Source organism: Staurois parvus, unplaced genomic scaffold, assembly GCF_062004578.1.
Source record: "Staurois parvus isolate SC_StPar_1 unplaced genomic scaffold, SC_StPar_1.0 ptg000320l, whole genome shotgun sequence".
Classification (NCBI taxonomy): Eukaryota; Metazoa; Chordata; class Amphibia; order Anura; family Ranidae; genus Staurois; species Staurois parvus.
In genome coordinates this window covers 943,120-957,004 of record NW_028318116.1, presented here as the reverse complement: position 1 = coordinate 957,004, position 13,885 = coordinate 943,120, and the positions used below count along the sequence as shown (strand labels likewise).

At 42.5% G+C, this 13,885-nt stretch overlaps 1 protein-coding gene across 3 annotated transcripts in view; it reads left to right on the top strand.

Moving 5' to 3' along the window:
- Nucleotides 1-13,885, top strand: part of PATL1 (PAT1 homolog 1, processing body mRNA decay factor) — a 77,416-nt gene that overhangs the window by 57,025 nt on the left and 6,506 nt on the right. For 2 of the 3 annotated variants that reach the window (XM_089683673.1, XM_089683674.1), the window contains exons 14-17: nucleotides 263-411; nucleotides 2,378-2,537; nucleotides 2,620-2,760; nucleotides 9,999-10,087. In XM_089683673.1, coding sequence (XP_089539799.1) covers nucleotides 263-411; nucleotides 2,378-2,537; nucleotides 2,620-2,760; nucleotides 9,999-10,087 — 539 coding nt within the window. The remainder of the gene's footprint in view (nucleotides 1-262; nucleotides 412-2,377; nucleotides 2,538-2,619; nucleotides 2,761-9,998; nucleotides 10,088-13,885) is intronic. The other variant, XM_089683676.1, reaches the window with a different exon arrangement.

Sequence of the window (13,885 nt, the reverse complement as noted above, 5' to 3'; positions counted from 1 at the left end):
AACCGGCACTTAGGCATTTTCTTGGAAAATGCTTTGTATTGACTCTGTAGTAACAAAACTGAAGCCATGTCCCTTTGTAAACCAGAAGACATACTGGTTTTACTTTGGCAGACTGGTGTCCCTTCCCATAAATAAACTGGTTATAGAGAATCTTAGGTTTTTTTAGTGAAGCTACAGGATTAGAATACATCAGCCAATGGAGCTGCAAATGTCTTGACTATCCATGATGTGATGGTTTAGATGACTTTTGTGTATGTTGCAGGCTTTCTCTGTCTTGTTGGAGTTGGAAGACTTTGAGCGACGTTTTTCATTGTGCTGTGAAGAAGAGGAGAGAGAGGTGCTGACTGAGGAACGCAGGCACAAGCTGCAGCAGCTCTGTGACATCTTACAGGGGAAGGAAGGAATTGAGCGGTGAGACCAGCCAGAAATTTATTAGTAACAAAACAATCATATATCTTGGGTAAATCTGCAATGGCAATTTTTGTGCTTGGGACTTTTCTCCCTTTTTTTCAGTTCTGTTTCCTCCATTACAGGCTAACCTCAGTGCTATTGTAAAACAAGTAGAAAACAACCACCCTGTTCAATTAAAACAAGGTTCCTAGTAATAGAGGTTGAGTTTGCTAGGATGACAAAAGTCCATATCTTCCCTTCAGTTTAATGTAAACCTTTGCTTTGCACATAGAGAGAAAAAGCAACAGAATCACTTTAATTCCCCCCAACACCACTTCTGCACCTTTTTCCTTGCGCCTCCATTCATCTGGTTTGTGTAAGCTTCCAGCTGCCCACGTTATAGCTTAAGTACTTCCCTCCCCCCCCCCTTTTGAGCAACTTTATTATTTGCCTACTTATTAGAATCTGCGTTTTGTGCGATAAAACTGCTTAAAACCCTTGAACATGGTATATTTTGTGAACACATAGGTCATGTAGAAAAAAAAATGGTAGCTGTAATTTTTTGTTTGCATTATATTTGCTCTTCAGATCTATATTTTCATTAGAAAAATGCACTAAAATGCATTTTAGTGCACACAAACATGATGTAATCACCATTTCTTTGTACAAAATTTAAGATGAAGTCATGTCGAGTAGATACCATACATGTCAACCCTAAACTGTAAATAAGGGACCTAGGATTGTTTCTCCTACTCTGGCGTGTGCAGCAATGTCTAGTATGTGTTGGGCAATTGTTTGCATACACATGCATTTGCATTGTATGTGTGTGCTTGAGGTGCTTTTTACATTTTTTTTTTAAACCTTTTTTGCCACTTTTCACCTAAAGTGGAGAGTTACCTCTTGTAATGGGATAGAAAAGGTTTACAAGTCCCTCTGTTTACTCTATAAGCTATTCATTAGTTTGTCACATATTACTGTCAGTGCCAAACTTTCTCCTGCAATATTGAAGCAAAGCTATTGCTTACCCACCCTTTCTTATCCCCTAAAACGCCTTCCCTCTAGATCACTTACTCCTTTCTTGCATCTGCCAAGTCCAAAGCCAAGGCTGAGAGCTCAAAGTCCACTAATTCCTTAGATAAATTTTCTTCAGCATAAAGGTGCGCCACCACTTTCCCGGTAGCCTTTGCAGACACTTTCACAGCTTTTGTCCCTGATGCTTGGGTCCAGGAGTTGGTTTCCAGGGAATACATCCCCTCCATCTCGTCCAACTCTACTGTGTCAACACAGATTAGCAGATCTCAAGGCAGCCCTAGCTATTCTTTTGGATCACTGTGTTATTGGTTCCTGTTGGAGAACCATTACAAAAATTTTATTCTAACCTCTTAAGGGTGGAACTAAAGGCAAAGTTTTTTTTTTTTTTTCGTTTTGGATAGAGCAAAGGATGGTTATACCCATGGCCAATTATTTTATTTTTTTTTTGCCATGTGTTCCATTAAGGAGATTTCCCTTAATTCTTGTCCCTTATCTTAAACCTGGAGTGAGAGGAAATCCATGGTTGTCTCTTAGGGCAACAGAACTAGTGTCTCCATTGGGAGATTTTTCCCTTATTACTGTTCTGTGGACAACCCAAAATTTGGGATTTTTTTTTTTTTTTCATTTTCAGTGAAAACTGTAAAAATTACAAATCGGAATGGTGAATCTCTCTGATCTGGGTGCAGATAGCAATAAAAACCTGGCAGATGTTCGAATTCCTCTCTACTCTATCCAAAACAAATAGCATATTGAAAGATACATTGCAGAAGCAGCTAATGATGGGCAAAAACATTTTGCCAAATCTTTCCAATGTATATAGTTGCTTTGAAGGGGATTTATTTTCTTGGCCAGAAAGTTTCCCTGTGAAAAGTAATGTTTGAGCAGTTGTTGTGGGGGGTTCAAAAACTGTTGAGCCCTTCACGCCGAATGACAGCTGGTTTCTTTTTGCCCACAGAGCAGCCGAGGAGCAGTTTGTCCAGATCATGTGTATTAGAAAGGGGAAGCGACTGGTGTCTCGGATCATCCGCTTGTTGCCTCTTCAGCTAAGTGTAGCTTTACTGTCCACCACTGCGCACAGCTTGCCTTTCCTTATCAAGAAGGATTATCAAGATCAGGTAATGAGTATAGAAAAACCTGCAGCTGTCTATTTTCTCTCACTGTAGGGTATACTCGTTAAACTTTGTTTTGTCCCTGCAGATACTTCCCTGTCTGGTCAGCTCCTGTGCCCATGTGATTAGCCAACTGTCTGCTCTTGCTCTCACTTCCCTTTTACAGAGTGTGTGTGGCTCTGGAATTGCTTCCCCCCAGCAGCAGTTGTTATCTGTTTTACAGAACAAGGTGAGTGGCTGAGTTTGTGATGACAGTGGAGGTCTATCTCAGCAAAACACAAACTTCCCTGCCACCCACTCCCTTCCCAGCTGTTCACTAATTTTGTTTTCTTTCTCATCTATTGGAGAGACACTGGAAGTCTCAAAGCCAGAACTTCAGCCACAGATTTATCTAAATTCTTAAAACAAAAAAAGGTACCTCTTGTAATGGTATAAAAAAAGTTTACAGGTCCTCCTTTTACTGTATAATACATTCATTAGTTTGCCCAATATTACTGTCAGCACCAAACTTCCAGCTGCAACAATGAATCGAAGTTGATATTTTCCCACCCTTCTCCCCTTTTTTATTCACAAATGCCTTCTCTTCAGTTCACAGAATACAAGGTGTTCTGTAAATGGGCAAGGGGAGAGGAGGAGAGGAAACTGACAGGTTGTGGCACTGGAAAAGCTCATCCCTCACTGGAGGTGAAGAGGAGTCATTTCACTTTTTTATTGCATCTGCTAAGTCAATATCCAAGACTGGCTCCTAGCCCACTCATAAGGCCTTGAACTCCAAGTCCGCTAATTCCTTACATAAATCATCTTTAGCATGAAGGGGTGCCCCCATTTTCCTGGTAGCCTTTGCAGGAGTTGGTTTTCAGAGGATACATACTAAAGTTTTGTTTCCCGCCCCGTCCTTGGTTCATCACGTCCAACCCTCTGTCACAGCACAGATCTCAAGGCAGCCCTAGGTAGTCTTCTAGATTAAGGTATCATTGTTTCCTGTGCCAGAACGATTACAGGAACCTGTTCATGATTTCTAAACTAAGTTTGGAGTGTGGCTGGTACACTTTTTTTTTTTTTTATATCCTAATGCACCTATTTTTTATTTCTATTGGTTTTCTATTTATTTTTTCTATTTGTTGAACTAGGTTTGCTTTTTTTTTTTTTTCCCTGAACCTATGTGATCTGTTCAAGAAAGAGGTTTCCTTTTTCAAAAATTTGTCTGACAAAATTTGAGATGCTTTTAAAGGCCCTCTTTACACTTGCAGGCTCACCTCTGTAACCAGTTATTGCTGCAATTTATATTTGTTAAACTGCTGTTCATTGAATTAGTTCAATTATCTGCAAACACAATCCTGTATTCCAGGACTTTACATTGACTGAGCAATTACAGCAATTAACCTCTAATTTGCTATTTTGTATGGATGCCGTAGAACAAGTAATAACACACATTTCAAGAATGGCTCTGATTTCTGTTCACATGCGCAAAATCTTGTGACTCAAAGCCTGGTCAGCTGGAGCTGCCTGTAATGGACACTTCACACGTTTGTCCTTTGAAGGAGGACATCTCTTTGTTGAGATACTTGACAAATTTATCAAAGTTGTCTCAGGATGTTGCAAAATCTCCTTTCTCAGGAGCTTTTACTTCCTTAAAACACAAAGCACCTCAATGCTGTACCCAAGCTTCAACTTCTAAACCAAAATTTAGCCCCTCATTTTGGGGCAAGACTTGGAACACAAAATTCACCAATCTTCCCCAAAGCCCTCAAAGGGATGTATTCACTTCTAAGAACAGGTGGTCATCTGTTATAATTTGCTGTTCTCTGTGTCAGACATTACAGACCTGTGGGTTCATTCAGTGGTTTCAAATTATTACATTGAGTTCCAAACTCTGCCTGCTCACCATATTCTTCTCTTAAACCAGCTAAGATCTGCTCAAGGACAGTCAGGTCTGCAGAATGCCCTTAACCATCTTTTGTCCCAGTGCCTCTGGAGGACAGGTACAAAAGGATTCCATTCAAACTTGTGCACTGTACCAAAGCCCAATAGGGTTATACTGGACCTAAAATCCCTATAGAAGTATCTTTGCTTTCACACATTTCACATGGAATTTGCTAAATCAGTTATTGCCCCTCTCAGACAAAGGGAATACATACCGTTCGTAGAAATCCTAGTTGCCTATCTGCATATTCTCATTTAGCCACCTTATCAGCACATTCTGAACTTCGCAGTAGGAGACAAACATTTCCAGTTTTTCGCACTGCCCTTTAGCCTATCTTCTGCTCTCAAGAGTATTTACACTCAGTAAACTTGCACCCCTATTTGTCCTCCTAGAAACTCAGGGCATGAAGAGTATCTAGATGACCTCTTTCTGAAGGATTCCTCTCCCTTTCAGCTATCTGCACACATCCTCGGGACGATTCGGATACTTCAGGCTTTGGATTGAGTCATCAACTTCCTAAAATCCATTCTCCAATCTTCCCTTTGGCCGCAGCCCAAGCAAAAAATCTTTCTTCCAGAAAACAAACTAGTCTCTCTCAAGTTATTACGCTCAGACCGTAAAGCGAATCTAAAGCTTCACTTTTTTTTTTAAATGATAAACATGTCTATACTTGCCTTACTTACCTCTTGCATGAAGAATGAATGAAGGTAATTAACCTTCGGTCTTTACAACCGCTTTAAGATCATTGAAACATCCCCGTCAGATTCTTTTTGGGGCTGTTCCATTTGCTCACTTATGTCCAGGGCCTCCCCAATTCAACATTTTGTTGTCATGTAAAAGTTGATCAATAATGTGGGTGAGTGACTGTACCCTTATAGCACCACATCTCTTGAAATGAAGGCTTGAGAACAGTTTGTTGGGACTTTAAAGTGCTCAGTATGCACATTTATACATTTTATAGAATTGCAAATGGTAAAGTTCACAGTTTATGCAATCATAGTTAAAAAGTATTCAATGTTAAAATCATATACACTCATAGCATGATCTCATGTGTTCTTAATATCACAGCAGTGTAAAGATGTATATTCCCAACATGTTTTCCCATTTGGGGCTTCTTCTGGGGAAGAAAAACTGTGACTGCTGATATTCCTATGACCGCAACATTGTCATCTGAGGAAGGTCCCCATCAACATCTTGGAGCTCACAGCAATAGAAATGGCTCTGCACCACTGGAGCCTGATCATCTCATAGAGAAGCACTGTCCTGCGATTTCTGATGTCCACGTACAGGAGTGAACAGTTGGGAGATGGATTGTCTTCATCACTGCCTGGATGAAGGGCAAGGGCCATTCACCCTGACATCTTCAGCCTAATTTGCAGGAGATGGGGGGGCCCCGGAAGTGGATATCCTGGCTTTCATGTTCAACAAGTTATCCGTTTGTGACCAGGAATCTTCCAGCACTGATTATTGCCTGCACCCAGTTTAGGCTAGTCTATGAAATATAGACAATGTCAGTGCTCAAGTATTTGGGAAAACCGATATGAGACACCAGAGTGAAGAGCTTTTCCTCCTTTTTAATACTGTCCAATATTTATGGTGTATAGTAATCATGCAAGGCCTTGCAGCTCTCTTCTTACCGGGGTTGTCTTCAGTACTGAAGGTTGTCTTCAATGCTGAAGGAAGAAAGAGCAAAAAGAGTGCACTGGCCCAGTGCAACACCTTCTAGCACCATACATTAAGAATAAAAAGTGTGTTTAAAATGCTCACCAAATAGTTACAATCACAGGTATATTCTCAAATCTTAGGTATAGAGTCTTTTCACAACCACAAAGACTGAGTGCACATTAAAATGACCTCTTCAACACATACAGCAGAAGGTGCAACACCTTCTAGCACCATACATTAAGAATAAAAAGTGTGTTTAAAATGCTCACCAAATATTTACAATCACAGGTATATTCTCAAATCTTAGGTATAGAGTCTTTTCACAACCACAAAGACTGAATGCACATTAAAATTACCTCTTCAACACATACAGCAGATGTACAGTTGTGGCCAAAATTATTCAACCCCCAATGCTGTAAAGGGGTTTAGGGACTATAGTGTACATTTGGAATTGTATTCAGAATCAAATCCTACAAGGACGTTGTAACTACCCAAATGCAACTAAAATGACATCAATTGTTTATGTAATACAGTAGTAAATGGTTCTTATGTGGTTTCTTCATTGCCACAATTATTCAACCCCTTAAAGACTACCACTCTGAAGAACAGAGGTTCATACAGGTGCTTTCCATCAGGTATTGAAAACACCTGTGGATGTCACCGAGCAGCAATCAAGCATAATAAGCACCAATTAGGCAGCTTTAAAATGACTGTGATACTCAGCTCCTTCTAGACATTTACTGGTGTGGTTACAAACATGGTGAAGGCAAGAGAATGGTCCAGGAAGACAAGAGAAGAGGTGATTTCTCTTCACAGGAAGGGCAATGGCTATAAGAAGATTGCAAAGATGTTAAACATACCAAGAGACACCTTAGGAAGCATCATTCGCAAATTCAAGGCAAAGGGCACTGTTGAAACGCTACCTGGTCGTGGCAGAAAGAAGATGCTGACTTCGACTGCTGTGCGCTACCTGAAGCGTAGAGTGGAGAGAAGTCCCCGTGTGACTGCTGAGGAACTGAGAAAAGATTTGTCAGATGTGGGTACAGAAGTTTCAGCCCAGACAATAAGACGCACACTGCGTAATGAAGGCCTCCGTGCCAGAACTCCCAGGCGTACCCCCTTGCTGTCTCCAAAGAATAAGAAGAGTCGACTGCAGTATGCCAAAAGCCATGTGGACAAACCACAAAAGTTGTGGGATAGTGTTCTGTGGACTGATGAAACAAAATTAGAACTGTTTGGGCCCATGGATCAACGCTATGTTTGGAGGAGGAAGAACAAGGCCTATGATGAAAAGAACACCTTGCCTACTGTGAAGCATGGTGGAGGGTCAATCATGCTTTGGGGCTGTTTTGCTTCTGCAGGTACAGGGAAGCTTCAGCGTGTGCAAGGTACCATGAATTCTCTTCAGTACCAGGAGATATTGGATGGAAACGTGATGCAGTCCGTCACACACCTGAGGCTTGGGAGACGTTGGACCTTTCAACAGGACAATGATCCCAAGCATACCTCCAAGTCCACTAGAGCATGGTTGCAGAGGAAAGGCTGGAACATTTTGGAGTGGCCATCGCAGTCACCAGACTTAAATCCGATTGAGAACCTCTGGTGGGACTTAAAGAAAGCAGTTGCAGTGCGCAAGCCTAAGAATGTGACTGAACTGGAGGCCTTTGCCCATGAAGAATGGGCGAAGATACCCGTAGATCGCTGCAAGACACTTGTGTCAAGCTATGCTTCACGTTTAAAAGCTGTTATAACTGTAAAAGGATGCTGTACTAAGTACTAAGATTGAATGTCACTTGGGGGTTGAATAAAACTGATAATGCTGTGAGCACAGAAAAGACATTTGTGGTTATTTCATTATAACTGTTATGTTATATTTGTCTGACCTACAAGTGCCTCTTTAATGTAAATGTAAGCAAGATGACTGAATGATCAAAAGCAATGTCAAACTGGCCAAAACACTCAATTTCAGTGGGGGTTGAATAATTTTGGCCACAACTGTAGGTGCGGAATATTCCTCAGAACTAATCTAATAGTGTTAGAAGGTGTTGCACTAGGCTAGTGTTTTTTTTTTTTTTTTTATTCCTTCAGACTAATCTATGCCTATACTGCAATGGAAGTTCTGCCTCGACTGCTCTGCAAAATATAGCAAGAGAAGAAACCGGTGATTCTTAGTACGCCAAGCTGTTCCAGAAGAACCTGGTACACAACTTATGCTGCCTTCTAAGAGATAACCACTGGCTGCTTTCAAACTAGTCAGTCCTCCTATCGCTGCTCCATTCTTTTATAGTCACTGGCTTTAATGGCATGGCTGTTGAAGCCTACGTCATCCCCACATTGCTATAACCAAGGAAATCCACTTCCAGAAAGATTTACTATCGTACTTGGAAATCCTTCTTTGCCTGGTGCAAAGAACTTTAATCCCAGAGATTATTCTGTGCCTAACTTTCTGGCATTCCTACAATCAAGACTTTGCTGGAACTTGGCCATAGGTACACTTAAGGGACAGGTTTTGGCCTTGCCATTATTTTCCAAAAAACTCTAGCTTTGCTTTCTCTTGTAAAGACCTTTTATTCAAAGTGTTTCTCAGAGCAGACAGCACTTGCAGCATCCTGTGCTTCTCTGGGACCCTCATTTGGTTCTCTATGCCCTGCAGAAACCATCAGGGAACTCCCCTTAAATGATCTCTCCTGCAAGGTAGCTGCCTTGGTGGCCATGACGTCTGTCAGACATGTCTCTGAGTTAATAGCTCTCTCGTAAAGAGTCATTTCTCAGTCTTCCCACAAAGTCATGTGCCCATGATCCTCCTGTCTTCCTAAGGTGGTGTCAGCTTTCTACCTCAATATAAATGTAACAAACCCCAGAAACCCACGACTGGCTATCTCTGTCAAGAAGCTGCTTCTCAGGCTCTGGAACACGAGACCAGTGAATCTGGCTATTGCTACCCCAAGATCTAGACAACACCAGATTTGAAGTAAGCCAGAAGGTAGACTAGTTTATTTGAACACAGATACAAGATATATACACTCAGGGGACAATCCCCCCTCCCTGCATAATGATACAGGGTGGGGCAATCTACATTTAGTAACAAGAGATACAGCAGTAGACTACTGGAGACACCCACCCACCAAGCCAATACACATAAACACATACATCCCATAATAGTTTGCTCCCAAGCCTGACAAACAACAGAACAATGGGATGCAGCCCCACAACACCAAACCATCCACAACCCCCACCCCACCTATACATGTCTACACAATATTAGGACAGATCACCCTGCTTGGTGTGATCTGTCTGGGGGCATCCCAGGGTCTATGAATATTAAGCCTATGTCCTATACTGTATGATTAAGATAAAAGGAATTTTGACTTATCTGTAAATGTTATCTTCCTTCTCCTCCCTTCTGTTTTTTTTTATTTTGCATTGCTTGCTACAAAACTGTGGACTTCCAAGAGTTGGGTAGAGTGAAAGCTGGGACGCCCAGGGAACATGTCCTCAGAGCTTTGCTATTGTCCATTCCTCTGACTAAAATGACCTGTGCACATCTATATGATTGAGGAAGGGACATCAGTTTGCAGACTTGTCTGAAGCTGAGATTAGGGTGAAAGTCTCTGTGTACTCTGTTGTGACAACACTACATAAATACAAAAAAAAAACAAACGTCATTGCTTTTGTGGAGGTACCCTTTTGGGATACAACATATTAATTATCTTTTTAGTGGACTGTATCAGTCTAGCTGCTTTGTTAAACAAAATGTCTTTTGTTAAAAAAATGTAAAAGTGTAATGACTTTGTGCAGCTTATTTGAATATCCAAGTGAAAATTGATAGAATTCTTAATTTTACATATAACCGATTGCTTCCTTTCCTCATGCTGTAGTTTGGACTGACATTAGTGTGCCAGATTCTGGGGAGAGCTGAAGAGCTGTTGAGTTCTGAAAATTCCACAACACTGAATCAGTCACTCTGGTATGTTTTAAAGCAGTGGTGTGAGCACTGGATTTGGGGTGGGACTATCTGAGACTTTTCTTTGTGTAAAAAAGGGGGTTCCCCACCTTCAATAGCCTCTAGGTAAAAAGGTGAGATTCCCATCCTGCTGTTAAATTGCTTGGCAGCCTGAAGTCTGCTACTAAAAGGAAAAAAAGGCCACCTTTTTTGCTTGGAGCTAATACATTTTATGATGGTGTCCATCAGGGGTGGACTGACAACTCATGGGGCCCCCAGGCAATAGGGGATCATGGGCCCCCTGTGTCCTTGCCCCCTGTGTCCTTGCTCAAAAAAGCCTATGAAAACGGTACCAGGAGCATGGGGCCCCCTGCTGACCGCCGGCCCTCAGGCAGTGCCCGAGTTTCCAAATGGTCAGTCCGCCCCTGTGTCAGTAGATGTCACTGTAATTTTAAAGCACAACTCTGGGCACAAGAAAAGAAATACCTTTGCAATGGCCCCCTACACTGCAAGGGGTAAATGCTTGTCTTTGCTAGGGGTAGATGATTAAGCTGTAATATCCTATTCCTTGCTCCCTCAATCTCTCCGACCCATTCCTTGCAGCTTCATCTTTAAGTTGCTCTGTGTTGCATGCTTACCCCCTTCAGACACAATACAGGACTAATAGTCTTGCGTTGTACATGATGAAGCCAGGGGACCACCCCATGTATGGAATGGAGGAAAGTACCAGAGCTTGTAAGAGTGGGGGGTAAGTTAAGTAATACAGCTTCTTCCTCTATCCCCTAGAGCGGGGGTTGGCAAGCTATCGATTGTGACTGCGTCTCAGCCTCCCCCCAGCCTCGGCCGTTCTCATGTTACATGCAGCGGAGAGCAGGAGGCAGCATAGTGCAGGATGGAGGGTGGGGGCGGGAGCTGCTCATTGATTGGTTGCTAGGCGGTTCTAGCAACCAATCGCCAGCCTGATATTATGAACTCCGACAGCTCCCGCTCCAGCCTTCCATCCTGCACAGTGCTGCCTTCTGATCTGTTCTCTGCTCTACACATGCTGGCAGCTAGTGTGTGTCTGTGTCACGCAGAGGAGACACTCTGCGTGACACACACAGGGGGGTACACAGGAAATTACAGTGGAGGGGGGGGGGGGGAGATTCTGATGGGAAGAGGACACTGCTTTGGGGGATGGGGAAGCAGAGGACACTGTTATGGGGCAGAGTAGAGATCACTACACCGTGTGTGTGAGGGTGGTGTGAAGCGGGGCAGGGGGCACACCGCCTAGTACCCCCGCACCCCCCCATTGTATCTGATGAAGATTGCACTGCATTAGATTGTTTAAAAGCTTTGATTCTGTCCAGAGGCCTTGTGGAAAGCCTTACGAAACTGACTCGAATAGACCAAATAAAACTCTGATTAAAGACATAGTAGCAAAGTAGAGGAATGTCTGCACACCACCAAGAAACTAGTTAATCATTTTATTCCATCAAATTTCAAGACAGAACAGCTACTGTGTATCCTTTACCTTGGTGTGCTGTCTTTCATGATATTTGATGGAATAAACCATTTAAGCAATGTTACAGTGATGTGCAGCCATTCCTCTGCTTTACTGAAGTGTGCACGGTGTCAAGCAACCACATGAAGATTGTGGAAGACTTGACAGTGTCCCACCTGGTGTTCTATGCCAGTGTTTTTCAACCTTTTTTGTGCAAAGGCACACTTTTTTCATGAAAAAAATCACGAGGCACACCACCATTAGAAAATGTTAAAAAAATTTACCTCTGTGCCTATATTGACTATATATAAAGTAATTCTCTTGAATAGGAATCAAACACAAAGAAATTATTTTATAATTACTTTATTATGAAATAATAAAGTATTTTATAATTGGACCCGGGGGCCGGACCAAGAGTAGATGAATGATGTGTATGTGTCATCCATAGTAAGTATAGTAATATTCCCCCATAGTAAGCATAGTAATTAATCCCCCATATAGTAATTCATCCTCCATATAGTAATTCATCCCCCATAGTAATTCATCCCTCATATAGTATTTCATCCCCCCATATAGTATTTCATCCCCCCATATAGTATTTCATCCCCCCATATAGTATTTCATCCCTCATATAGTAATTCATCCCTCATATAGTATTTCATCCCTCATATAGTATTTCATCCCTCATATAGTATTTCATCCCCCCATATAGTATTTCATCCCCTCATATAGTATTTCATCCCTCATATAGTATTTCATCCCCCCATATAGTATTTCATCCCTCATACAGTAATTCATCCCTCATATAGTAATTCATCCCCCATATAGTATTTCATCCCTCATATAGTATTTCATCCCCCCATATAGTATTTCATCCCTCATATAGTAATTCATCCCCCCATATAGTATTTCATCCCCCCATATAGTATTTCATCCCCCCATATAGTATTTCATCCCTCATATAGTAATTCATCCCTGATATAGTAATTCATCCCCCATATAGTATTTCATCCCCCCATATAGTATTTCATCCCTCATAAAGTAATTCATCCCTCATATAGTATTTCATCCCCCACAGTACTATTCCCCCCCCCCCCCTTCTAGTAAGCCAAGTCCCCCGTGTCAATTCACTTACCTTTTGCGTTCCTCTCGCTGTCTTCCCGCGCCGTTCGGGTCTTCAGGGCGGACTGTGAGAGGAGCCTAGCTCCCCTCCCCTCACGTTCGGCACGCTGCCCCGCCTACACACATCCTGACAGCCACATCCGCAAGCCGGATTAAAAGGTCCGCGCGGACTTTTGGGGCTGCCAACCGAGAGGAGGCAGGGGAGCGGCCGACCGAGAGGAGGGAGGGGAGCAGGCGCCCGGCACACAGAAGAGCCGCATTAGACTGGGTAAAGAGCCGCATGTGGCTCGCGAGCCGCGGCTTGCCGACCACTGAATCATTAGATTCTAATGATTGGTCTATTTGTGAGCCGAAGCCACATGTTACAGATGAAATTGGAATTTTTCCCACGGCACACCAGACAATATCTCACGGCACACTAGTGTGCCGCGGCACAGTGGTTGAAAAACGCTGTTCTATGCCACATTGGATTAAAAGATAAGTTCACCTTTCATAACATGGTACATATTACACCCATATTCATGTTGTAACATGTTACGATCAGACTGGCCCCCAATCCCCGCTTTGACAGCTAGCGGGGGATCTTCTCCCCCCTCTCTAGCTGTCAAATTTTTAAAAAAGTGGCCGTGTGGGACCCACACGGCCACATCACTCATTCAGTTTTTGGTGAATGAGAGACTACAAAGTCCCGACAGCCTTAGCGGCTTGTAGTCCTTAACGAACTACCATGGAGCTGTGGAGCGCCATGGTAGTTCATTCATTCTTCCTGTCAGTATATCTCCTTGCTCATACATTTCGTACGGGCAAGCAGATGTACTGACAGGTCTGCAGGAGACCTACATGGTACTGATCGCTGGTGCAATTCTTTCCAGGCTCCTGTAGTCAAAAATAATAAATGCACATTTTTTTTAACTGCAAAAAATGTGCATTTATTATTTTTTTCTAAAAGGTGAACTTATCCTTTAAAGATATACCGTATTTTTGGCTCCATAAGACGCACCTGACCATAAGACGCACCTAGGTTTTAGAGGCAGAAAACAGGAAAAAAGAATTCTGAACTAATGGACTGCAGACATAGTGCAGGAGATGACCAGAGACTGTGGACAGCACAGGGATGACCAGAGACTGTGGACAGCACAGGGATGACCAGAGACTGTGGACAGCACAGGGATGACCAGAGACTGTGGACAGCACAGGGATGACCAGAGACTGTGGAC